This window comes from Trichomycterus rosablanca, chromosome 1, assembly GCF_030014385.1.
Source record: "Trichomycterus rosablanca isolate fTriRos1 chromosome 1, fTriRos1.hap1, whole genome shotgun sequence".
In the NCBI taxonomy this organism is placed as follows: Eukaryota; Metazoa; Chordata; class Actinopteri; order Siluriformes; family Trichomycteridae; genus Trichomycterus; species Trichomycterus rosablanca.
In genome coordinates this window covers 7,288,956-7,316,287 of record NC_085988.1, presented here as the reverse complement: position 1 = coordinate 7,316,287, position 27,332 = coordinate 7,288,956, and the positions used below count along the sequence as shown (strand labels likewise).

Here is a 27,332-nt window from a genome sequence, read left to right as displayed (position 1 = left end):
TTGCTACTCTATATCTATCAGTGAGCATCAAGTTTCTCACACATTCTCTGGCCATTTATATATTAGCTGTTATAAGCTTTTTACACTTAATGATAAGTTTAAAACAGCTGAGGTAAATGTAGAACACATCATCCATATATTTCAGCTCACATTCCCAGTATTGCAAATTCAGTAACAAAATGCCTTAACAAACACAAGATACAGAACAAGGGGATCAAACAGAAAAGGTCGTTTTAATGCCCACACAAGGTTAGAGGAGACAGGTTGAGGCGTATGGAGGAGACAAGGTAAAGGAAGCAAATATCACATGTAGTAAATATTTTCTCTCAGGATCTTTAAATGTTCTTGATATCTCAGACAGAGCTGTGGATTAATAATAAATAAAGAAGCATAAATATGTGGACATGGTTGGTTTGAAGAGGAGAATTAACAGCAGATTTTGTGGAGGAGTTGACTGTGTAAGTGGAATCACTGTAGACTTTCAGCTTCTGCTTTAATAAAAGTAGTAAGTAGTGTTCCAAGTACTTTAGATCTCAGGTAGAGCATACCATTCTCTATTATTTCCTATGGAAGGTAAACTTGGCTGTCAGTAAGTAAATGAATGGGTGTTTGTGTGATGGACTGCAATGAACGGAAGCCCCACCTTGGTCCTGACCAGAAAAAGCCAGATACTGAATATATTATTTTTAAAGAACATTTGTACTTTTATCTGCAAACTGAACCAATCATGTGTGTTGATTCTGGTTGTGTTGAAGAACATGTCACTAAAGGAAGGGTTCATACTTAAGTCCCCAGAGCCATCATCATTATTCATGTAGCCATCATACAATATTACAGCAATAAGTGTTTATTCACATTTTTAATGGGGTGCAGCACTAAATTTAAGTATGTTAAACTGCCCGTGGTGTCAATCTAATATTACTTAACTAATATTAATAAAATAATAACTAATATTAGCTAATATTAATAAGTAGAAGCTAAAGTGAGAGAACATGGGGGTGAAAGTGAGATTTGCATGAAGACGGCTGAGTGATCTGCTTTCTCCCAGAATAGAGCAGCACTTTCACCAGATGTTCAACTTCCTTCATCCAAACTCACTGAAGCACAACACACAGCACTGAATCTCCAGCTAAAGATCTTCTCTCCTAACACTCATCATGATGATGAACTAGAAGAAAAGACCAGACAATGTCCAAAATCAAGCTTTATTTCAGCACAGCAAAACTACAGGAAGAGCAACAGGACACTGAACAGAGGAAAGACAGAAATGCAGCATTGTGTAGAACTGAAACTCCATTGTAGAAGCATGTGGAAGTGTCTCCATGTTCAGTTCTATCTGGGAGCTGCTAGCCTTCACACTGGTTCTTTCTGAATACGACGGGATGATCGACGCCACCGTGAGAGACCTTACAGCCAAACTCCTCCCCCTTTTCCCACTGTGCTTTGGTGAGGGTCAGGGTGCTGCCACGCCTCCAACTGCCCCCTTTCAGTTCTTCTGCTCCGGTCACCACCCCGTCCTGCAGCACTGTACCGTCCACCGTCCAGCTCACCAGCGCCCCCTGTGGAGAGTAACCAGACAGCAGGCAGAGCAGCGAGGCCGATCCCTCAGACAGCTGCAGAGAGGAGGGAGGGAGCAGAGACACGGACGGCTTCACCGTGGGACCGGCTGTACAGGAGAAACAGAACAAAAAGTCCCATTTAGAAACGTTTCCACATCATTTCCTCCTTACTGCTTATTAAGCATCCAGACTGGAAACCTTCATCTGTGTTCAATCATCAATGCAGTGCTGCTGCACACTGTTCTCACATCACTGCAGTTCAGTAGAAACATCTGCAAGCTTCTGTTAGCACATATTCAATATCAACTCTTATTACTTTAGCATTCAACACAACTGACTGCAGCACATCCAGATGTAGCTGATTACAGAAATATTCATTGTTTAGCACAAACACACAGCAGCATTCGTCTGGATTTTACATCAGCACCAGTCACTCGTACCAGTTTACACCAAACTTCATCAACCAGAGACCAGCTTTATATTTACCATCAAAAACACCTGCACATTTATTCAATCTTTAATATTCAGAAACTGTAAGTATTTAGTAAAGGTTGAATATTTAGTAATTGTATATACAGTGGTACCTTAACTTAATGTTATTTGGTTCTGGGCGTGGCACTGAGTTTCAAGGTATTTTTCCCATAAGGATGTTTGTGAAACCTGTTAATGTGTTTCATGGTTCTGTGGAACTGCATATGTTTCATTATGTGAATATTTTATTATATATATATTAAAAATTATATTATAATATTATATTCCATTACCAACAATTTATTCCTGTAGCAAATGTTGTTTACAATCAATTCTGATCTGGAGTTATAGAAGTAAAAAGAGTCCATGTTGGTCTCCAAAAGTCTCCAAGAAGAAAAACAAGTGGATTAAATCCCTGATGTAACAACACAATGATGTAGATTTGGTCTCAATTTGAAGAAGAGAAGCTCAGATAAGCAGCGGTTATGATTTTATGATGCTCTGTGGGTGATCTGGGTCACGGTGCTGCTGTTTATTGTGCACTTTTCTTTTGCAATGATAGCAAAGCATTATCATGATCACGGACAGCATTAATGTGAACAAAGCAACAGTCCCACACAGTTCGAGTTTAAGCTAAAAGTCGAGTTTAAAGGTACAAATTGCTCCACGAAGGGCGTCAAGTTTCAAAGATCTCAAGTTTAGGGGACGTCGAGTTACAAAGTACCACAGTATTTATTGAAGGGTAAATATTCAGTTACTGTTTATTTATTGTTATTAATACTTATTTTTTCTCTTGTTTAGATGAAGATTAATAAATGATATTAAAAATAAAAATGTTTTTAATGTAGAAGAAATAAAACTACTTACTGACACTGAGTTTGGTTCCTCCACCAAAAGTGTAGCACAGTGATACATTCCAATGAAGCCGTCGTACAAAAACCTCTGTTCCACTCCAGTGATTCCACACACACACACACACACACACACACACACACACACACACACACACTACATGCTTCAGTGCTCTGTCAGTGTTTAAAGCTCTGTGAGTTTAACACTTCATGACTGAGAGCTGCTGTCCAGCATCTTCACCCACATCAACCATGACCTTCATCTCCATCTTCATCTGCACACTGGCTCTCTGCACTCAAGGTAACACGATGCTTTATGTTCTACTGGTGAGGAGGCTCTGCCATGTGGAGAAGATCCACTAGATGAACTTCAAACTCCACATGGTTCTTCATGTAGTGAACGTCTTTATTCTTCTTATTGTTTTCAGGATCCAGAGGTCAGGTGACTGTGACTCAGAGTCCTGAAGTTAAACATGTTGATCCAGGAACTTCAGTCACCATCAACTGTAAAACCAGTACTAATGTTTACTATGGCAGTGGCTGTAGCTGTTATCTTTTAGCCTGGTATCAGCAGAAACCTGGAGAAGCTCCTAAACCTTTGATCTATGCTGCTAACAGAAGAGAATCAGGTATTCCAGATCGTTTCAGTGGCAGTGGATCTGGATCTGACTTCTCTCTGACCATCAGTAGAATTGAGACTGGAGATGCAGGAGATTATTACTGTCAGAGTTACCATGAGATCAGTAGTAGCTACATCTTCACACAGTGTTATATGGTGGTACAAAAACCTGGGTGAGTGGAAGTGTACAGTAACTGCACTGCTGCAGCTGGGACCGACTGCAGGTGCTGAGGGGGAGGATGTGATACAGTACAATCATTCACTCTGTACAGGAAACACCTCACTCACTCACTACCTCTCCTAAATACAACCTTTATTATTATTAACATAATAACATCCACTTCATCCTGATCAGGGTCACAGTGGTGTAAAGCTGGTATAGATCACAGACACATTTACTTGCTCATTTAGTCCCAGGAGGATGCACTTTAGAACAACCAATCCACCTTTTGCATTACAGAATGTCCAAGTATACAGTGAAAGCTAAACATAAAGAGAACATGCTAAACTGTTCAAGGTACCATCATAAAGAGGTAAGAATTGAACCCAGGTCTCCACAATACCAGCTGCACCACCATACAGCTTCTATAATGAAATGTTAAACATTATGCTGAAACAGGCACAAGGAAGGAAAAACCTTTTATTATTTATTTAGCTCATGTTAATAAAGATGTTCCAACACTGAGAGGACTTGAGTTTAGAAGAACTCTTAAAAGAGAATTGAACTGACAGCAAGTTCCAAGATGAAGCAGTAAACCAGAAGATGGTTCAGTTTAATCATACTGCATACTATAGTACACACTACTATAGGATTAGTATGCAGTATATACTGGGGCAGGAGGACATTTTGAACAGAGCTGCTGGCTTTGGTTGGGATTGGGGGCGGGTCTGGAGGTGGTAACTCCTGCACTGATTGGTGCACACCTTCATACCCAACCAATAGGATTGAACTTCACCTTATTACAGCTAACAATCAGCAGCTGGAGCTCATCTAGTAGAAACTACTTTATCTCCATGTGCTGTTTGCTTCAGTTGGTTTGTGACTCGCTGGTGAATTGAGGAGCTACAAGTTACAACCACATAAAAAAAAATAATAATAAAAAAAGAGAAAAAGAATAAGATTAATTTTATTAAGCTGGTTTATGGTGTTAGTTTTGGTCTCTACAGAGTTAGTAGTTTGGAGGTTTTGCTCAGATGTGAATAACATGAATCTTTATAGATTTAGTGCTGATTATTCTGAACCTAAAATCTCATGAGAGTAAATAAGGAGGTTCAGTATGTTCTCCACCATTTGCTTCATTATTGTGTGTACTGGTTTTACTGGTTGTGTTGGAGCTGAGGCACAACTGCTAAAAACTAAATCTTACATTATCAGCTCTATTCTTTCATATTTGTGAAGTGTTGCATAATCACACAATCTTCTTCTTCCTAACACATTACACCTGCTAACAACAGCAATGCTAGTAATGTTAGCTACATTCATCTGAAAACATAAAATCAGCGTGACATGACATCGTTTCTACCATAAACATACAACTCCTTTTTGAAGTCAAACACACCACCACTGACTGTGTTGTACCATTCTATACTTTCAAACTCTTTTCTGTCTTTGTCATTCATTGTGTCATAGCCATAAAATCTCTTTTCAGGGTATAAACCCACATAGTTCTTATTTTGCTTTAAATTACATTTGTGTGGAAAATCCTCTTTATCTGAGCATGTTAGATTTAAGGCTGATGTTGTTTTAGACGAATGAATGAGTATGAGTCTATGTAGCGTTGTTTGTATGGTTCATCATACATGGAGATCAGTCTACACCCCATCATGGTGATTTTGCATTGTGCTCTAACCATGTGTACCCTTGATATTTGGGTTGTCTAAACTTTTTGATGAGCTGTTCTATAGTCAGAACCTCCTGCAGTAAATTCTGTACCATCAAATGTAATAGTGCAGACAAAATTAGCTTTGTGCTTTACGTCTTCAAATCATGTCTCGGAGTCAAAAAAAAGTTTGATCGGCTGTATGTAACATTCATGCGTGGTGTCTGATATTAAATCTTTACCACAGTGACACACCAGTGGGGTTTTGGCTTTAATAAACTAACATGATAACGATGTCCACATTATTTACAATACTTGGTTAGATTGCATGAGGACGCCATCACTCCTGTATGCTGTTGTTTCTGTTTCTTATGCTGCTCATAACAGTAGTTGGACTTACAGAACATCACAATATTTGACAAGTCTGGGGTACTTGTGACACAACACATCTGTATTTACAGATGTGATCTCTGGCATCGGTGTAACTCTTATAACAAAACCCACAAACATATGACACCCATTGAATGCTTTCACATTTTTTACCAAGTAGTAATGGCCGTCATGGAGGTACAGAAACACAAAATCTCTAAATCACCTGAACTACTTTTGTGGAAAACGACTATTTTAACACCAAACTTGTATTCAAACCATCCAATGTCATTAAATCCGACTCTGTGGTTGTGTGTGTAGCCAGCGTTTGTCTGTATCTGTTCAGCTATAGTTTCTAATGTGTTATGTGGAGCATGTGGGTTCAGAAAAAGAGCAATCCAAATTGCAAAACAGGTTATATCAGATGTTTGTCTGTTCCTTTCGACCACCTGATTGTGTGCTAGGTTTCTCGCCTTATGACAAACACCACCATTTTTACACATGGCTATTGAGACAGTCAACACCAATATTTGTTATATGTTTTAAAATTTTTGTTACTCAAATCAAATCAAGGTTTATTTGTCACATACATGGTCATACACAGTACACTATAGCTACAAAATATATTATACAAAAAAATATAGAATGTTTTTAAAAGTAAGAATGTAGAAACATTACAAAAATTAACAATATAATTAAAAAGAGCAATTTAAAGTGAACAAGTGTGTAGTGACAAGTAGTGCAGAAACTGTGCAACATAATGCTATACAGATGTGATTTATACACAAATACCTACCTACCTACCTACCTACCTACCTACCTACCTACCGTGTATCACAAAAGTGAGTACACCCCTCACATTTCTGCAGATATTTAAGTATATCTTTTCATGGGACAACACTGACAAAATGACACTGACACAATGAAAAGTAGTCTGTGTGCAGCTTATATAACAGTGTAAATTTATTCTTCCCTCAAAATAACTAAATATACAGCCATTAATGTCTAAACCACCGGCAACAAAAGTGAGTACACCCCTAAGAGACTACACCCCTAAATGTCCAAATTGAGCACTGCTTGTCATTTTCCCTCCAAAATGTCATGTGACTCGTTAGTGTTACTAGGTCTCAGGTGTGCATAGGGAGCAGGTGTGTTCAATTTAGTAGTACAGCTCTCACACTCTCTCATACTGGTCACTGAAAGTTCCAACATGGCACCTCATGGCAAATAACTCTCTGAGGATCTTAAAAGACGAATTGTTGCGCTACATGAAGATGGCCAAGACTACAAGAAGATTGCCGACACCCTGAAACTGAGCTGCAGCACAGTGGCCAAGATCATCCAGCGTTTTAAAAGAGCAGGGTCCACTCAGAACAGACCTCGCGTTTGTCGTCCAAAGAAGCTGAGTGCACGTGCTCAGCGTCACATCCAACTGCTGTCTTTGAAAGATAGGCGCAGGAGTGCTGTCAGCATTGCTGCAGAGATTGAAAAGTTGGGGGGTCAGCCTGTCAGTGCTCAGACCATACGCCGCACACTACATCAAATTGGTCTGCATGGCTGTCACCCCAGAAGGAAGCCTTTTCTGAAGTCTCTACACAAGAAAACCCGCAAACAGTTTGCTGAAGACATGTCAACAAAGGACATGGATTACTGGAACCATGTCCTATGGTCTGATGAGACCAAGATTAATTTGTTTGGTTCAGATGGTCTCAAGCATGTGTGGTGGCAATCAGGTGAGGAGTACAAAGATAAGTGTGTCATGCCTACAGTCAAGCATGGTGGTGGGAATGCCATGGTCTGGGGCTGCATGAGTGCAGCAGGTGTTGGGGAGTTACATTTCATTGAGGGACACATGAACTCCAATATGTACTGTGAAATACTGAAGCAGAGCATGATCCCCTCCCTCCGGAAACTGGGTCGCAGGGCAGTGTTCCAGCATGATAATGACCCCAAACACACCTCTAAGACGACCACTGCTTTATTGAAGAGGCTGAGGGTAAAGGTGATGGACTGGCCAAGCATGTCTCCAGACCTAAACCCAATAGAACATCTTTGGGGCATCCTCAAGCGGAAGGTGGAGGAGCGCAAAGTCTCGAATATCTGCCAGCTCCGTGATGTCGTCATGGAGGAGTGGAAAAGCATTCCAGTGGCAAGCTGTGAAGCTCTGGTAAACTCCATGCCCAGGAGTTAAGGCAGTTCTGGGAAATAATGGTGGCCACACAAAATATTGACACTTCAGGAACTTTCACTTAGGGGTGTACTCACTTTTGTTGCCGGTGGTTTAGACATTAATGGCTGTATATTGAGTTATTTTGAGGGAAGAATAAATTTACACTGTTATATAAGCTGCACACAGACTACTTTTCATTGTGTCAAAGTGTCATTTTGTCAGTGTTGTCCCATGAAAAGATATACTTAAATATCTGCAGAAATGTGAGGGGTGTACTCACTTTTGTGATACACTGTATATCTAAATTTTAGCTTTGTGTGCCTGTGAAGTTTGTTCTCTTAGTATGTATTTTTTTCTTTTTGATCTCTCAGAATGCTGAAGCTTTGATAAACAACGCTGACCCAAGTGATGTAAAACAAAGCCAAATAAATAAAATCCGGCTGTACATCCGTGATCGTCTGATAGCAGCTCCTAAACGCAATTGAAAATTTTTTTTTTTACTTTTTGTAATGATTTTTTTTTTATTTTTGACTTATACACTACAGACTGTATTTTACAGAATATGTGAACGTGAATGTGTTTTGTGTAATGAAAGGAAAAGTAATACATTTTAAAAAGGTATCTTGTGTCGTGTGTTTTTTCTTTCTTTTGTTCTTTCTTTCTAATCAAAATTAAGATAATTTTGCACTGGACAATGGTGTAGGTATTGGTTGAAACTGATTCTCACATTACCAATCCTAGTCTGTTCCTAAAAGTTATTTTTACATTTAATTAATGTAATCACTTCATGTGGCTATTATGGAGTACTCTGTTATTAGCTGTATGACTATTAAGAAGCACTCTAATAATAGAGTCAAAAGAGGAAAATGTAACAATACACAACAGTTACAAATACAAAAACATTTACTAGTGTTGTTCATATACTCTGTGGACAGGCTTAATTTTCTTTATTATAGTATTTATTGAAGTGTTTATAAATAATGCTCAGATATATGCTTAGGTGTAAACTACAATGACTTTTAACCAATTTGGTGATTGTCGCAAGCAGAATAATTTTTTTAGGAAAAAAATTAGAATGCATGGTAGTCAAGAAGCACATATAAGACTAAAATTGTCATTCAGTATATTTATCATTGGAATTATCAGTCACCACTGCTAATTTAAATGTACTTTTTTTTTTATGTGTAGCTTAACAGAAATAAGGGTCCAAGCAAAAGGATAGCTAAAAAGCTAAGTCTAATTATTAGACAGTTACACAAAGGTGTGAATGGTATATACATGTACAGTGTATCACAAAAGTGAGTACACCCCTCACATTTCTGCAGATATTTAAGTATATCTTTTCATGGGACAACACTGACAAAATGACACTTTGACACAATGAAAAGTAGTCTGTGTGCAGCTTATATAACAGTGTAAATGTATTCTTCCCTCAAAATAACTCAATATACAGCCATTAATGTCTAAACCACCGGCAACAAAAGTGAGTACACCCCTAAGAGACTACACCTCTAAATGTCCAAATTGAGCACTGCTTGTCATTTTCCCTCCAAAATGTCATGTGATTTGTTAGTGTTACTAGGTCTCAGGTGTGCATAGGGAGCAGGTGTGTTCAAATTAGTAGTACAGCTCTCACACTTTCTCATACTGGTCACTGAAAGTTCCAACATGGCACCTCATGGCAAAGAACTCTCTGAGGATCTTAAAAGACGAATTGTTGCGCTACATGAAGATGGCCAAGGCTACAAGAAGATTGCCAACACCCTGAAACTGAGCTGCAGCACAGTGGCCAAGATCATCCAGCGTTTTAAAAGAGCAGGGTCCACTCAGAACAGACCTCGCGTTGGTCGTCCAAAGAAGCTGAGTGCACGTGCTCAGCGTCACAGCCAACTGCTGTCTTTGAAAGATAGGCGCAGGAGTGCTGTCAGCATTGCTGCAGAGATTGAAAAGGTGGGGGGTCAGCCTGTCAGTGCTCAGACCATACGCCGCACACTACATCAAATTGGTCTGCATGGCTGTCACCCCAGAAGGAAGCCTCTTCTGAAGTCTCTACACAAGAAAGCCCGCAAACAGTTTGCTGAAGACATGTCAACAAAGGACATGGATTACTGGAACCATGTCCTATGGTCTGATGAGACCAAGATTAATTTGTTTGGTTCAGATGGTCTCAAGCATGTGTGGCGGCAATCAGGTGAGGAGTACAAAGATAAGTGTGTCATGCCTACAGTCAAGCATGGTGGTGGGAATGCCATGGTCTGGGGCTGCATGAGTGCAGCAGGTGTTGGGGAGTTACATTTCATTGAGGGACACATGAACTCCAATATGTACTGTGAAATACTGAAGCAGAGCATGATCCCCTCCCTCCGGAAACTGGGTCGCAGGGCAGTGTTCCAGCATGATAATGACCCCAAACACACCTCTAAGACGACCACTGCTTTATTGAAGAGGCTAAGGGTAAAGGTGATGGACTGGCCAAGCATGTCTCCAGACCTAAACCCAATAGAACATCTTTGGGGCATCCTCAAGCGGAAGGTGGAGGAGCGCAAAGTCTCGAATATCCGCCAGCTCCGTGATGTCGTCATGGAGGAGTGGAAAAGCATTCCAGTGGCAACCTGTGAAGCTCTGGTAAACTCCATGCCCAGGAGAGTTAAGGCAGTTCTGGGAAATAATGGTGGCCACACAAAATATTGACACTTCAGGAACTTTCACTAAGGGGTGTACTCACTTTTGTTGCCGGTGGTTTAGACATTAATGGCTGTATATTGAGTTATTTTGAGGGAGGAATAAATTTACACTGTTATATAAGCTGCACACAGACTACTTTTCATTGTGTCAAAGTGTCATTTTGTCAGTGTTGTCCCATGAAAAGATATACTTAAATATCTGCAGAAATGTGAGAGGTGTACTCACTTTTGTGATACACTGTATTTCTCTTTAAATTAGGGTACAAAAAAATACATCATTGTTTACACATGGATGTATAAATTGCTGTTTGCTTCAGGTTGTGTATTTTTCAGTTTCACACCAGTATATAAACACTATACATGGACATGCTAAAGGTCAAAGGATAGCAGTAAATTGATCATGAAGTGGCGTTACCTGGGGGTGGCTTGGGAATGCCCATATCTGTAAAAGTTGTAGGTAGTTGGAGGTATTATTTTTTGAGTAAGGCTGACCACTGGCCAGTGTGCTCATGGCAAGGCGATGCGAATTAATGGAGTTTGAGTGATGTAAGATTGTGGGTACCAGATGGGTGGGACATTTAACATTCCTTAATCCAGTGTCACATGTACTGGGAATATGTCATAGAGGGACCAGAGATCCTGCACCTACAAATACCACTGACCTGTGGGTGGCTATCCAGATGGCATGGGTCAACACCCCTCCAGATATTTCTGTCGACTTGTGGAACCAATGCCTGCTGCACTTAGCCAGGCTAAATGGTTACCTAACATGATACTAGTTCCTGTACCAAGACTTTTGGCATGTCAGTGTATATTGCTATTTTACACCTGGGTGTAGATAATGTATAATGTAAATAATGCCATTTAAAAATACACAATCTGAAAATAATATAAAAAATTGTAAAATTATTTGTAATCTTGTGATATTTACACCTGGGTGTAAATAGTATACATTGCTGTTTACACTAGGGTGCAAATTGTACACTTTGCTGTTTACACCAGGGTGCAAATAGTACATTTACATAGTAAAGTAAATAGTATCTGCTGGTTGTATGCACCCGGGTGAAAATAGTATGTAATGCTGTTTTCACACCTGGGTGTAAATAGTATACATTGTTGCTCACACCAGGGTGCAAATAGCATCTGCCTAAAAAATATCGAGATATATAACGTATATCGCTGTTCAGCGAAAAAATATCGAGACATTATTTTTGATCCATATCGCCCAGCCCTAGACTGTAGTGACTCTATAGATGATGAAGTTCCTTTAGAACTGAGAGAATGAAGAGTGGATCATTGTTCTCTCTGCAGGTTGAATTATTGTGGTGTATCAGATGAAGGTTGTTCTGCTCTGGCTTCAGCTCTGAGATCAAACCCCTCACACCTGAGAGAACTTCATCTGTCTGATAATAATCTAGGAGATTCAGGAGTGAAGCGTCTCTCTGCTGTACTGGAGAATCCTCACTGTAAACTGGAGATACTGAGGTAAGATCATCTCTCTGAGAATCACACATGGTTTGATTAGTCTGGTGTGAAGAAGCGTTTATAGTTTACTGTTATATAAACTATTAATGTATCAGCAAAAACAGCAAAATGCCATGAAGATATTTTACCATGCTCAAATGATCATAAAAACCCAAAACATTCTAAAATGCAGGTCTGCAATTCTATCCCCAACACTTTATTTATGTGGCAAATGATGTTTACAATCACCATACCAAATTCTGATCTGGAGTTACTGAAGTTAAAGTAAAAGGAGGCCTCGATGGTCTCCAAAGCATTTTTGGCCAAAATCCCCCATCCATCCTCCCTTCAATATAGTGCAGTCGCCTGTCCCCTTTGCAGAAAAGCACTCCCAAGGTATGATGTTTCCATCCCCATGCTTCACGGTTGGGACGGTTGTACTTATTCTTCTTCTTCCTCCAAACACGGCGAGTGGAGTTGATACCAAAAAGCTCTATTTTGGTCTCATCTGACCACATAACCTTCTCCCATGCCTCCTCTGGATCATCCAGATGGTCACTGGCGAACTTTAAACGGCGGCGTAGTGTGTTACTAACGGTAATCTTTGAGACTGTGGTCCCAGCTCTCTTCAGGTCATTGACCAGGTCCTCCCGTGTGGTTCTGGGCTGATTCCTGACCTTTCTCAGGATCATCCTTACCCCACGAGGTGAGATCTTACATGGAGCAGCAGACCGAGGAAGATTGACAGTCATCTTGTGTTTCTTTCATTTTATAATACCTGCGCCAAGTGTTGTTGCCTTCTCACCAAGCTGCTTGCTATTGTCCTGTAGCCCATCCCAGCCTTGTGCAGGTCTACAATTTTGTCCCTGGTGTCCTTAGACAGCTCTTTGGTCTTGGCCATGGTGAAGAGGTTGGAGTGTGATTGATTGAGTGTGTGGACAGGTGTCTTTTATACAGGTTACGAGTTCAAACAGGTGCAATAAATACAGATAATGAGTGCAGAATAGGAGGAGCTTCTTAAAGAAAAACTAACAGGTCCGTACTTTATAACGTCATTATTCAATACTTTTGTGCTTTTTTGGCTCTAAAAACTTTCCCAGACTCTGTCAATGCACATGATATTTACCACTCCCCCCCCATCAGTCTGTGAAAAAGCTTCACTAAATCACTGCATCAAAACAAGTCAGAAACGACTCAAATTATTCATTGGGATCGAATCAGGGAGCTGTGCTCGTATCTACAGTAAATATTCATTAGTTTTGCTCAATCAGTTTCATTATGGTGTTATGTGTAAACAACCTAAATGGATCAGAGCGTCTGTTCCAGACATTCAGTCGTGGTTCAGGCCTTGAAAAACAGCTGTATAAACCAATCAGAGCTTCCGAATTCATTTCGTGCTGAATTTCATTTGTTCCTCTAATTCAAAGCAATATATGGTACTTTTTTTGGATTTCTTCAATGTGTGTCCTTTAAATGACCTGGCCATGAAAAGCTCTCTATTTATTGATTGTAGAGGTATAAGGGACAGTTTAGTTAATGAATTACCAGTTTCAGATTTTACCGCGAAAGCCAAGAGAATAAATTAACAAAATAAGACAATTTTGTTAGTCACAAGATGGGTAAAGAAAGGTAAATATGTATATACATATCCTGGAAATATTCTGGAAACATCCAAGATGGCCACCAAGAAAGAAAACATTTACAAAAAAGTGGATTAAATCCCTGATGTATCAACACACTGTAGATTTGGTCTTAATTTGAAGAAGAGAAGCTCAGGTAAGCAGCAGTTATGATTTTATGCTGCTGTGGTTTATCTGTGTTGTGCTGCTGTTTACTGTACGCATTCATTTTTCAATGACAGCAAAGTATCATTAAATATTGAATATTGATTTATTGTTATGCTAACTTATTTGAACCAAAACAGACATCAGAAATTTAATTTTGTCTGTTTAATATAAATATTGTCAATATTACTACAAATACATTCTTGTTATAATACAATGCATTGTTTTGTTGTAATATAACATAAAAAATAAGCTAAAATTATGTACAGTGCTAAAAAGTAGACATTTTAATCGCCTGCAAGGGATATGTTGACGATGTAAAACAGATATTAATTGTTAATTATCGGGCTCGAATACGGGCCAAGGGACATCCAAGGGGTTAAAGTAAACTTTAGTTGCTAGTAATATTTATCGATTTTGGGATAGTTGAAGCAAGTGTGTTCTAGACTCTAGGCACAATTCTTATAGCACCATTAGAACAGGGCATCTGTGTAGCCTCATGCTGGCATTTTTACAAAGTAGTAGCAGCTACTGGGTAACATTTTAGCTAATGCATGTCTAGTAAACATCAATGTGCACTAATGCGTTATTAGTTAACTAGCACATCAAAGTATTTTGTGTAAACAGAATCTGTTATGAACTTAAAGAAGCTCTGATGGTCCAGAACCAGCAATCTTTATCATCCTACATAATCACAATTAGAACACCAGTCCTTTTTAAAAATGTTCAAACATTATTTTTATTTTTTATTTTTTTTATTTTATTTATTATTATTTTTTTTTTTTAACCTTTAATTTAACCAGGTGAGTCATTAAGAACACATTCTTATTTACAATAACAGCCTGGCAAGTAGAAGAGTCTACTTGAGAAAGAGGGAAAACAACATTAACAAGGGGAAAAGAAGGAAAAAAAAAACGAAACAATAGTTATAATCATAGTAGTAAAACAATCAATTCATAGTAAAACAAGTAAAAATATTCCTAATGCTATTCTTAAATTTTGAGATCGGAACAAAGACCTGTAGTTTTAAAGTTTTCTGAAGTGTGTTCCAATCTCTAGCAGCAGATAACTGAAATGATGAAGAGCCAAAAGCAGTGTATGTTTTGGGGATGTTTAATTGAATGATGCTAGATGACCTGGTGTTATATGTAACAGGCACTGGCTGTAACAGGTTTTTTAGATAAGGTGGTGTTTGACCAAGGAGAGTTTTGTAGATGAGTGTAAACCAGTGTATACTGCGACGAACGTGTAAAGAAGGCCAATTAACCAAAGAGTAAAGAGAGCAATGATGAGTTCTGAAGTGAGCATTTGTAAGAAATCGGAGAGCTGAATAGTACAGGGCATCCAGCTTCTGAAGGGTGTTTTTGCTTGCCACTTGATAAACTATACTTCCTATGTTTGACTATGGAGATACAGTCATCTGAACAAGAGTGAGTTTAGCAGCACGAGTAAAGGAAGAACGATTTCTGTACAGGAAACCAAGTTTGGCTTTGACTTTTGATTGTAACTGAGTAATATGGTGCGAAAAGGACAATGAACTGTCTAACCAGATGCCTAAATATTTGTACTTTGTAACTTGTTCCAAGATGGCTCCTTCCCTGGTAGTAAACTTAAAAAAGGGTTCGGGTAACTTGCCCTTCCAGTCAAACCACATAATCTTTGTCTTAGAAATGTTTAATGACAATTTAAGGTTGGCAAAAGAATTTTGAATCTGGAGAAAGCTATCGTGGAGCAAGGACAGTACACAGTCAGGGGAAGAGCCGGAAGCATACAAAATTGTGTCATCTGCATATACATGTAAGTGAATAAGAGCATTTCCAGCAACAAGGGGAATATTATTAATGTATACAGAAAACAATGTAGGTCCTAATATTGACCCTTGAGGGACACCATTATAGTAACCCAACGAGGGAGAGAAAATACATTTTCTAATTTCACAATCTGTGACCTAAGAGAAAGATAATCTGTAAACCAGGCTAAGGAATGATCTGTGATCCCTATGTTGCCCAACCTTTTTATCAAGATGGTATGGTCAACTGAATCAAAGGCTTTGGCTAAGTCAATAAATATTGCAGCACAATATTGCTTAGCGTCCAGTGTGGATATAATATCATTTAAGACTTTTAAAACTGCAGTGACACACCCATAACCTGGTCGGAAACCAGACTGTACACCAGATAAAATTTTCTTTTCGTTAAGATAATCATGTAACTGCTTATTGACAAATTTTTCACAGACCTTAGAAATGCAAGGTAAGATAGAAATTGGTCTGTAGCAATTTGGATCAGCTTGATCTCCATTTTTAAAAAGAGGGCATACAATAGCTGTCTTCCAATCAGTTGGTATTTCCACGGTGCGTATGGATAAATTAAAAATATCTGTAATAGGAGCTGCTATTATTGGAGCTGCTAATTAAAAAAAAAATGGATCCAATTCATCCAATCCAGCTGGTTTTTTAGCATCGAGCATAAGTAATTCACTCAGAACATCTCTCTCAGCGATAGGCTTGAGCGAGAAACTGGGAGTGTAAGTATTGTGTGAAGTTAAAGCTACGGCCTGACTAGAAAGTACCTTTTGGCTGCAGGGTGAGGTAGAGATGTTATTAGGGCTGTCATTAGAAGTACTGCAAGTATGTCCAGACTCTATAAAGTGTTGATTAAAAATATCAGCCAACTTAGTTCTATCTGTAATTAAAATGTCATCAGATCTAAGTGCTAATGGAGCAGATGATCATTTATTTTCAAGAAGTTTTGCTGTCTTCCAAAACTGCTTAGGATCAGAATTACAGCGCTTAAATTGTTCGTTAAAATAATTAGCTTTATGTTATGTATGCACTGCTTGAGTAGCCTTATTCAGAATCTGACGAAAAATAACTTTATCTGAATGAGATCCTGATAAACGAGCTTTTCGCCAAGCGGCGTTCTTTTGTTTTAAGAGTATCCCTAAATCAGGTGAAAACCATGGGCTTACTCGTTTTTTTATGCGAAAGTTCTTGACAGGAGCATGCTTGTCATCAACAGTGCTAAAAAGGTGTCTGAAGGTACTCCATGCTTCATTTACAGTAGGAATTAGATTAATTCTATACCATTTCACCTCAGCCAAGTCATGTAAAAAAGCTTGATTGTTAAAATGTTTAAAATTTCTTTTTTTGCATGTTTTTACTGGCAATTTTAATACCTGGTTCTTACGTACACAAGCAATGAAACAATGGTCACTAAGATCATTACAAAAAAACACCTGAATGGTACATATGGGGGAAATTTGTAAGAACCACATCAATTAGAGTAGCCTTATCTGGAGAATTTGGAGCATATCTGGTAGGATGAGAGATAATCTGATAAAGATTCATAGAGTCAAACTGATGTATTACTTTGTCTGGAGGTTTAAGCATATCCCAGTTAAGATCCCCCAATAATACAAATTCAGATCTTATGTATGGTGCCAGTGCTTCGCTTAATGTGTACAAAGTACTTACAGCTGCTGACGGGGGACAATAGCACCCAGCCACTGTCAAAGAGAAATTGTCTGATAATTTAATATTTAGAACTAGTAGATCGAATTGTTTGGGGACCGACTTGGCTAGAGTGACTGAACAGTAAAGGTGATCTCTTACATAAATTGCCACCCCTAGACAACCTATCTAGCTGAAACAAATTATATCCAGAAAGGTTTACTTCAGGGTATGTTATAGCCTTTCGTAGCCATGTTTCAGTGACTACTAAGACATCAGGTTTTGAGCTTTCAATCCATACTTTAAGCTGGTCTATTTTAGGTAACAGACTTCTGGCGTTGACATGTAAAAATCCCAGATTTTTACAATCACAGAAGTCCTTAAACCCTAGATCACCTGGAGTTATGTTAGTGTTTGCACCAGAAATATTAGTAAAAGGACCAGGGTGGACATGAACGTTACCCGAGATCATAAGCAGTAGTACAATTAGTGCACGGCTGAGAGCAGAGAAGATTCTATGGTTTACTCTGATTTTGAGTTTTGTGTGTACATAGGCACCAACTGATAACAAGTTCATATTGTGGATTAGCCTTAAACTGCAACATGATAGAGGCAAGATAAAAGGAACATGTTTAATATTTAAACCAAGTCGGATAGACCTGGTAAACAGAAATGAATCCAGGTCTCTATTGTACAGAGAATTATTGCCTGTTGTACTGGTAGGCAGAAGAACACGGAAAGTAAAATCATCCCTAGTCGTTTCTGGAGAGGTGACCCAGGCATATATTAATAATAAAAGCAGATGATTGTAAATAGCCATAGTCAAACATAAACACCAGAGTAAATTTTGATAACTCACAGATGAAAAAAATTAGAATTTGTGGTTTTTGAAAGATAGAAAGAGGTCCGCTAGAGCAGGATAGCCGCGGTGCTAACAGCGAAGTCCGATGGAGCAGGATAGCCGCGGTGCTAACAGCGAAGTCCGCTAGAGCAGGATAGCCGCGGTGCTAACAGCAAAGTCCGATGGAGCAGGATAGCCGCGGTGCTAACAGCAAAGTCCGATGGAGCAGGATAGCCGCGGTGCTAACAGCTGCTCAAGATGTTCAGACATTCTCACCCGAAGAGGGTGATAACCCAATGCACAACAGTAACCAACGCAGAGCATCACAATGAGACAATAGACAATGAGAGTACCCAGAGTTTAAGTAGCAGGGTGTCATACAGCAAAGTGTCTTGTGGATCAGGGTTGATCCTAACAGTTCTGTCCACTTTTCAAGTTTAGTGTTTGTAAAGTATTTTGTGTAATTGTTGCAGTTTTACTTTTTGTGAGTTTGGTGAGTTTAATGATTGGTTATAGTAATAATTCTGATTATAAACAGTGAGGATCTGATCATTGTTCTCTCTGCAGGTTGAATAATTGTGGTGTATCAGATGAAGGTTGTTCTGCTCTGGCTTCAGCTCTGAGATCAAACCCCTCACACCTGAGAGAACTCAATCTGTCTTATAATAATCTAATAGATTCTGGAAGGAAGCTTCTTTTTGATCTGAAGGATAATGAACGTTGCAGACTGGAGGTTCTAAGGTGAGTAAGAACTATTAGAGAGAATCCAGTTCAGGAATAAAATGTTCTGATTAGAACTTTGTGTCTAACATAAACACTGAATTTATAACATTTATAAGACGTTACGACGAATCTTTTTGTCGAGAGGCCCTGAAGAAGCAGTCGGAGAATCCAGAAAGTACTCTTCAAAAACACTTTATTAAGTGTAAGAAATGATCTGTGAATATATGTCAGAGCTAAGCCGATCGGCGCTCCTTTTCTCCTGCAATCCAGATGATCGCCAGCCAAAAAGAACCCCGTGCGTCTGAGCGCGCGGTTTTTTAAACTAAGCTAGGCTCCTCCTCCTTCACTGCTGGTGGAGCCAATGAAATGTGCTAAAAAAGCCCAGGGCTCCGCCCCTCCCCCCCCTACGGCAGACATCTGGAGGGTCCCTAACGAGGGAACATGGTAGGCGCCATTTTGAGTGCACCTACCAGACAAAGAGCCACGTGGGGAAATGCCGTAAAACTTCTCACATTGAATTTATGTTTAATAATGATGTTATGTTCCAAAAATCCTAACAGACATCACTGAAAAAGAAATACAATTATAGTAATTTAAAATTAACTTAGATTAATTCCAGATAAGACCTGTAAACCAACATTAAAAGCTTATTGCCAAAAAACTCGACATGTCTTATCTGAGCATAAAACTTCATTTTAGTTTCAGGTTTCTTCTTCACACTCTGATGATCTGTGATGAACCCAAATGCATCTGAATACATGTTAGACTCTTATGATCAGTGTAATTGTGTTGATTTATGCTTGCTTATATTACAATTGATCTCATGTCACAGCAATTTATTAAACAACTGAGTCCAGTTTCAGCACAAAACTGAGCAGAAATTGTGTTACTATAAGAGTTTTAATAAATATAAAAGTGTTAATAAATATAAAATTATTAATAAATATAAACATGATTCTTAGCATAGACATTGTCATGAACGTGAACAAAGCCGGCAGACGCTCGCAGATACTCAGAGACCTTTTATTAATCAGTTTAAAGTACAGAAAGACGATCCAAGGCAGAGTCAAAAACAGGCAGAAGTTCGGCACGTAAATCATCAACAATAACAATCCAAAGGGAAAATCGAAGTCGTAGTCAGAAACAGGCGAAATGGGTCATACACAAAATTGCAATCAATATTCAAAAACGCTCAGTATGCAGGAGAAACACGGCAATACCTCGCAATTTGCCTATTGCGTCACCTGTTCACCCACTGACTCCTGGGAAATGCAGTCCTGTGCATTCTGATAGTCAGAGGTATCGTTTGAATCCGCAGAAGGTGTTACAGACATTGACATTTAGTTAAACAAAACACTTTAAATACACAAAATCATCACAAATATTTAGTTAAACATGACAGTGAGAAGAAGAGAGAACATGTGAGTTGATGAACTACAGATCAACCGTTCCATCATGTTTCCATCATTAAACATGAGAACACAGGGCTGTTATTAATTATTATTTTATTATTTTCAGGTTTTGGTGGTAAACTCAGATGAAGACGGAGATTAAAAGCAAAAATTATTTCTGACCACAGAGGTGATTTACAGCTGTGATTAAAACATCTGTACAGGATGTGAATGAGAAAATGAAACTGTGCAGGATTCAGACATCATGACACGACTGAGAAACTGTAGAAAAGGTTTTAATCACAAGAAGAAAGTGTTTATGATGCTGAATAGATTGTTATTATGATCAGACTCTGGAGACACAGCGCTCGTCCTGTACATTCAACATCTAATTCACTCAGATCAGTCACAGATTCATCTGATATTATCACTGAGGCCAGTGATAGCTCAGTGGTTAAGGTACTGGACTAGTAAACAGAAGGTTGCCGGTTCAAGACCCGCCACCACCAAGTTGCCACTGTTGGGTCCCTGAGCAAGGCCCTTAACCCTCAATTGCTCATCGTGTTCAGCTCATTGTGTAAGTCGCTTTGGATAAAAGCGTCTGCTAAATGCTGAAAATGTAAATGTAAATATTATTAAACCACATTCTGATTTTAATCATGTGTACAGTTATATCAATGAAATCATGATTAATTATTGATTTGTATTGAATGCTGGTGTATATTAATGTGTATAAAACAATAAAACTTTATTATATCAGCATCTGTAACTTTAACTATAACTTTTGTTATTGACCAAATACTTATTTTCCACTGTAATTTACAAATAAATTCTTTAAAAATCCTACAATGTGATTTCCTGGATTTTTTTTCTCATTTTGTCTCTCATAGTTGAAGTGTAGCTATGATGAAAATTACAGACCTCTCTCATCTTTCTAAGTAGGAGAACTTGCACAATCAGTGGCTGACTAAATACTTTTTGGCCCCACTGTACATCACATGTGTACTAATGTTGAAGCACTCAACTGTCCAGAAGTGCTGCTTTAACAGACGTCCCAAGTCTCCCGGAAGTTCCGAGAGTCTCCCGCATATACATAGCGGCTCCCTGATGCCCACAAGTCAGATCAAATCTCCTGGAATCTAGAACGAGCGGCCAAGAGTGACACAAACTTTATTCTTGATCGCGTATTAAATCCTTTATTTGATATACAACCTAGCACACTGTGTAGGGAACATTAATTGATTAATATACTGTCTAGTGCACTATGTAGTAAACATGAATGCGTTATCCAATACACTATCTAGTGCACTATGTAGGGAACATAAATTGTCTAATATACTGTGCATATTCTAGTGCACTAAGTAGGGAGCATAAATCCCTCATCTGATATACAATTTAGTGCACTATGTAGCGAACATAATTAATTATGTAATACACTATCTAGTGCGCTATGTAGTGAACATGAATGTGTTATCTAATACACTATCTAGTGCACTATGCAGGGAACATAAACTCATATCTAAAATACTATTTAGTGCACTATGTAGGGAACATAAATCCGTTATCTGATATATAATTTAGTGCACTATGTAGGGAACATAAATCTGTTAACTAATACGGTACCTAAAGCATTATGTAATAAACAAGTCTATTATCTAGTACACTATCTAGTGCACTAAGTAAGGAACATAAATCTATTATCTTTGACATTATCTAGTGCACTATGTAGTTGTCACGAATGGGGCTCTATGGCAAGACAAAGAGGGGCGGACACACACGCAGAGATGTAACAAAACCAAGGATTTATTAATGACAAAGGCAAGACAGAACAAACAAGATAAAACTAAACTAAACACAGCTAACTAAGGCTAATGCTAACTCAAACGGGCTAATGACAAAGACAAAGGCTAACTCAACAAAACACAGCTAAACAAGGACTAATTCACTAAAGCTAGGAACATGAATTAACATGACTTAGCATGACTTAGCATGACTTAACTGAAGAGAGAGACCAGAGCCACACAGAGTCAAAACAAGCCACCATAGTAGTCCAACCCCACCTGTGCTCCAGTGCACCTCTTAAATACAGGGCAGCTGGAGCCAATTAGTTCAAATGAACCAATCATGTGCAGGGGCGTGGCAGGTGACCTAGTGTGCTCATGAAGAGAGGGGCGTGGCACATCAAAGCACCAGAGCACACAGAGGCTTGGTGTGACATAACCCCCCCTAAAGGCACTCCTCTTGGAGTGCCTAAAAAACACAAACCACAAGGAGGTCCTGGGCCCTGCGGGGCAAATTTAAAGTCATTAGGCTTGTTCGACTTAACCCGGCGCTGCGCAGACCGATCGCCGCCTGGCTCGGTACGGTGCATGCCGGTTAGTTTTTTTTGTCCGACTTGCGTCGGCGCCACCGGCGCGTCACGATGACAGACTGGTTATAATCTCGCGAGAGCGGGGCGGCTGCAGGCGGCGGAACCGGTCCCTGCAGTTGCTCTCCACAGGCTGCGCTGCCTGAGAGAAGGCTTGATGACTAGCTTGAGCTAGTAGCTCCGCTGAATTCTCTGGCGGTTGTTTCGTTTCATTCTAAAATGTAAATCTCAGTTTATTTGTCTTAAAGACCTGATATGTGCGAAATACTATCATGCTTTCTAGTAGCATGACAGTTTATTTTCGTACAAATTGCAACATATGTCATAATTATCATTCCATATCATGAAAAGACTCAAGTAAGCTACCTGATATTCTTTAATGTAACATATCTTTTTATCTTGATGTTTTTCTAGAACTTCTGATGGTTCTTGTCTTTTAATTTTATTAATATAAATCTAAATTGCTTTAATATTTTATATCTTAACTGTTTTAATACCACGATCACTATTACACTTTGATTTATTTTTCATTCTTCTCTGTAAACTTTGTAAACATTTTAAAATATGCTACATAAATAAATGGATGTGCATGGTGTCATGTTTCTTTACAAGAACCAAGGCCAGAAGGTAAGCTGTTCTGGAAGAACAAAACAATCTTGTTCAGAAGATGATTGTGTTAAGAGATTCATCTTCAATAAACCACAGCCACTATTAATCATCAATGCCTAAATAACTGATTTGTCAGTGCTCGAAAAAGCACAAACTTCTACACAATTGTACAATGTACTTATTAACCACATTATTCATTAGTGACTCATACTGGGCACATCGGTGAGCATACTGAAGTTTACTGTTTAACAATGCATCTATAAATACAGTGGCATGCGAACATTTGGGCACCCCGGTCAAAATTACTGTTACTGTGAACAGTTAAGCAAGTTGAAGATAAAATTTTTCAATAAGGCATGAAGTTAAAGATGACACAAAAACATTTTTTTTATTATATCTCTATTATGAATTACATCTCGGTTGTAGTGAATGCTGTTCATCATCCTCTTAATCCTGCACATCATCACCATGGTCTCCTGGCTCCAAGCAAACACTGTGTAGAATGCAACAGACACTGCTGAGCTGATGGACTGGACATTCCTCATGTGCAGGCATCGGAGTCTCCTAAACTTTGCCGAAGGCATGCTCAATGACCACACGGCCAGTGTTTAGTTTTCTATTAAAGCACTTCTGCCTAGCTGTCAAGTGCCCATTATCTCTGTAAGGCCTCATCAGTTGGGGCAATAGAGGGTAGGCTGAATCCCCAATTATATACATCCCTTGTGGGACCAGGGACAGGGGATCTTCTTCTAAAAGACAAGCAACCTCTGTGAGGCGAAAGGCTCTGGCATCATGCCAGCTACCAGGATGACCCATGCTGATGTGGGTGAACTGCCAGTGACTGTCACAAAATCCAGTGAGAATGATAGAATAGAACTGTTTCCTGTTAAAATATGCCAGGGGGTTGTCACAGTGTGGCTTCTGAATATGAATGTGGCATCCATCTACTGCACAGACAGTGTTTGGAAATCCAGCTGCTTGAAAGCCTAACAAAGAATTGTGCAGGGTTTGTCCTAAAGGCCAGGAAATGTGGTGTGCCATGTGAGTACAAAACTCATGGAGATTTTTGGCAAGAGTGGATTTTGTGATATTGAATCTGTCTGAAATACCCCTATATATATGACTCCTGGTTCGACAGTGTCCATAGACAGGCTAGGACACTCTTTGTCAGTGGCAATTTTGTCTGCTGTGGATTCATATAGACAGGGCCAATGGTGCTTATAAGATCCTACATAGTAAGTGAGAGAAAAGAAGGTTATCATATCGTACCTCCACTTGTCCTTTGGAGAGTCTGAAATGACCTCTAAATTCTGAGAGACTATAGAGGGGGACAACATCCTCTACAAAATGTTGTATTTTTGGAACAAGCCTAAAGAAGGGTAAATGTGATTAAGTCCTTACTAGACAATATAATTAGACAGTTTGGACTTTAAGCCACTTTGACACAATATAATTGCAGTCTATTTACCATATACACAACCATAATGATTAAGGTCTGATTGAGTGCACTTTATAATTTCCATCTAATTATTTCTAGAACACTTTTACGTACATTGTTTATCATATTCACTAATTCTACCTTGAACAAACCGTATATTTGGAATGATGTATTCACACGTTTTCATGTGAAATGTTTCAATAGACAGTCTTGAAAAATAGGCTACTTAGTTTAGGTCTATTTATTTAAATTGTTGTAGACAAATATTTAAATCTATTCAATAACATAAATATGTGTTTGATAACATGTTTGTTAGAACTTTTCTTTTTCACCAATCTACAAGATAAATGAATGATGAGTAAAACTATAATTATTTACAGATTTTACAGAAACTTAGTTTGACACTTTATGGTCATTTATATTCACCACTATGGATTTGGAAAACAAACGCTGGGTTTAACCTGCTCAATGATCAAGAATGTTTAGTTCGATTTCACGCAAAAGCAGAGCGATTTCTACTGCATTCACTTCATCAGCCATGAAGAACGCAAACGCCGCAAGATCCACTGTAGCTCACGTGGGTTGCAGGTGGCGACTGTCCGACTTGACGGCTTTCTTTTAACCTCCTCCCCCAACTGCAACCGGCAGCTCTCGCTGACCACCAGGGCGAGGCGCAGTTCATCTCGAACAAGCCTTTTAGCTTTGCTCTCTACACCGTCATCCCTGAACGACTCTCAGATAAACTAATGCAGCTCAGCGTGTCTCAATCTGTCCACCAATAGATTATTAACATCATATGGGACTAAATAAGCAAGTAAATGTGTCTGTGATCTACACCAGCTTTACACCACTGTGACCCTGATCAGGATGAAGTGGTTGTTATTATGTTAATAATAATAAAGCTTGTATTTAGGAGCAGTAGTGAGTGAGTGAGATGTTTCCTGTACAGAGTGAATGATTGTACTGTATCACATCCTCCCCCTCAGCACCTGCAGTCGGTCCCAGCTGCAGCAGTGCAGTTACTGTACACTTCCACTCACCCAGGTTTTTGTACCACCATATAACACTGTGTGAAGATCAGGGTGCTACTGATATAATGGTAACTCTGACAGTAATAATCTCCTGCATCTCCAGTCTCAATTCTACTGATGGTCAGAGTGAAGTCAGATCCAGATCCACTGCCACTGAAACGATCTGGAATACCTGGTAGTAACTGCTTTACAAATTTAATCAGGAGTTTAGGAGCTTCTCCAGGTTTCTGCTGATACCAGGCTAAACGCTGACCGTGGCTATCAGAGTAAACATTAGAACTGGTTTTACAGTTGATGGTGACTGAAGCTCCTGGATCAACATGTTTTACTGCAGGACTCTGAGTCACAGTCACCTGACCTCTGGATCCTGAAAACAATAAGAAGAATAAAGACGTTCACTACATGAAGAACCATGTGGAGTTTGAAGTTCATCTAGTGGTTCTTCTCCACATGGCAGAGCCTCCTCACCAGTAGAACATAAAGCATCGTGTTACCTTGAGTGCAGAGAGCCAGTGTGCAGATGAAGATGGAGATGAAGGTCATGGTTGATGTGGGTGAAGATGCTGGTCAGCAGCTCTCAGTCATGAAGTGTTAAACTCACAGAGCTTTAAACACTGACAGAGCACTGAAGCATGTAGTGTGTGTGTGTGTGTGTGTGTGTGTGTGTGTGTGTGTGTGTGTGTGTGTGTGTGTGTGTGTGTGTGTGGAATCACTGGAGTGGAACAGTGTGAATGTGTCACTCAGAGATGCAATACTGCCACCTTATGGTGAAAGAACAATCAGCTGGTACATATGGAAGTATCTCCTGTACTGTCTCTTATTCTCCCTTTATTTACTATAGTAATTGTGACCTGCACTCATGTACTCAGTATTTAGGAGGGGTGTCCACATAATTTAAAATACTCCATATTATCTAAATAAAGACAGATGATAGTTTTATATAAAAGTTGTAATAAATGATCAGAAAGAGTTACAAGGTTTAGCTGAACTGAGCTGGAACTGAGATGCTGGTCTGTGGAACAAACAGACCATTTTAACCATCAACAGCAGAAACTGGAACCAGTCAGTATTTCATCTTAAATATTCTGTAGAATCCTCATGATCATCTGATCATCAGCTCTCATTTTATATTGGTGAGAACTGGTTATGTTTAAAACCACATCAAATGATGATCAGGTACAGAGAGTGTAGATGAAGATCCTCCTCCTCCTCCTCATATCCACTATTAGGTGAATCTACCATATGTTCACATTGTAGGTATACTGTTACTGACTGTAGCTCATCTGTAATTCTGCACAGTGTTACGTGTTCAGTGATTTATGGGGTAGAAAGGAATCGATTCAATCATGAAACGACCAATCAGGAGATTTGATCTAAGTGATGAATCGTTCTCAGCACATTTTATTGTTTGTATGAACTGATACTTGAATTGATCAGACCATACACTATATGACCAAAAGTATGTGGACACCCCTCCTAATTATTAGGTTCATGTGTTTCAGCCACACACATTGCAAACAGGTGTATAAAACCAGTTATATAAATTATATGCTTATAGCTTTGTGGCAACAGTTTAGGGAAGGCCCCTTCCTGTTTGAGCATGACTATGTCCCTGTGCACAAAGCAAGGTCCATAAAGACGTGATATGATGAGAAACTCTAGTGTCCTGATCTAAACCCTATTGAACAC

The 27,332-nt window shown here is 39.1% G+C and overlaps 1 protein-coding gene and 1 gene segment (V, D, J or C); one reads left to right on the top strand and one right to left on the bottom strand.

Moving 5' to 3' along the window:
* Positions 1–27,332, top strand: part of LOC134319787 (NACHT, LRR and PYD domains-containing protein 12-like) — an 88,660-nt gene that overhangs the window by 58,569 nt on the left and 2,759 nt on the right. The window lies entirely within an intron of this gene.
* Positions 1,192–26,196, bottom strand: LOC134317381 (Ig kappa chain V-III region MOPC 63-like). The segment is given in 5 exon segments: positions 1,192–1,666; positions 2,898–2,932; positions 7,116–7,128; positions 25,702–26,010; positions 26,138–26,196. Coding segments are annotated over 5 exon segments (726 nt in total).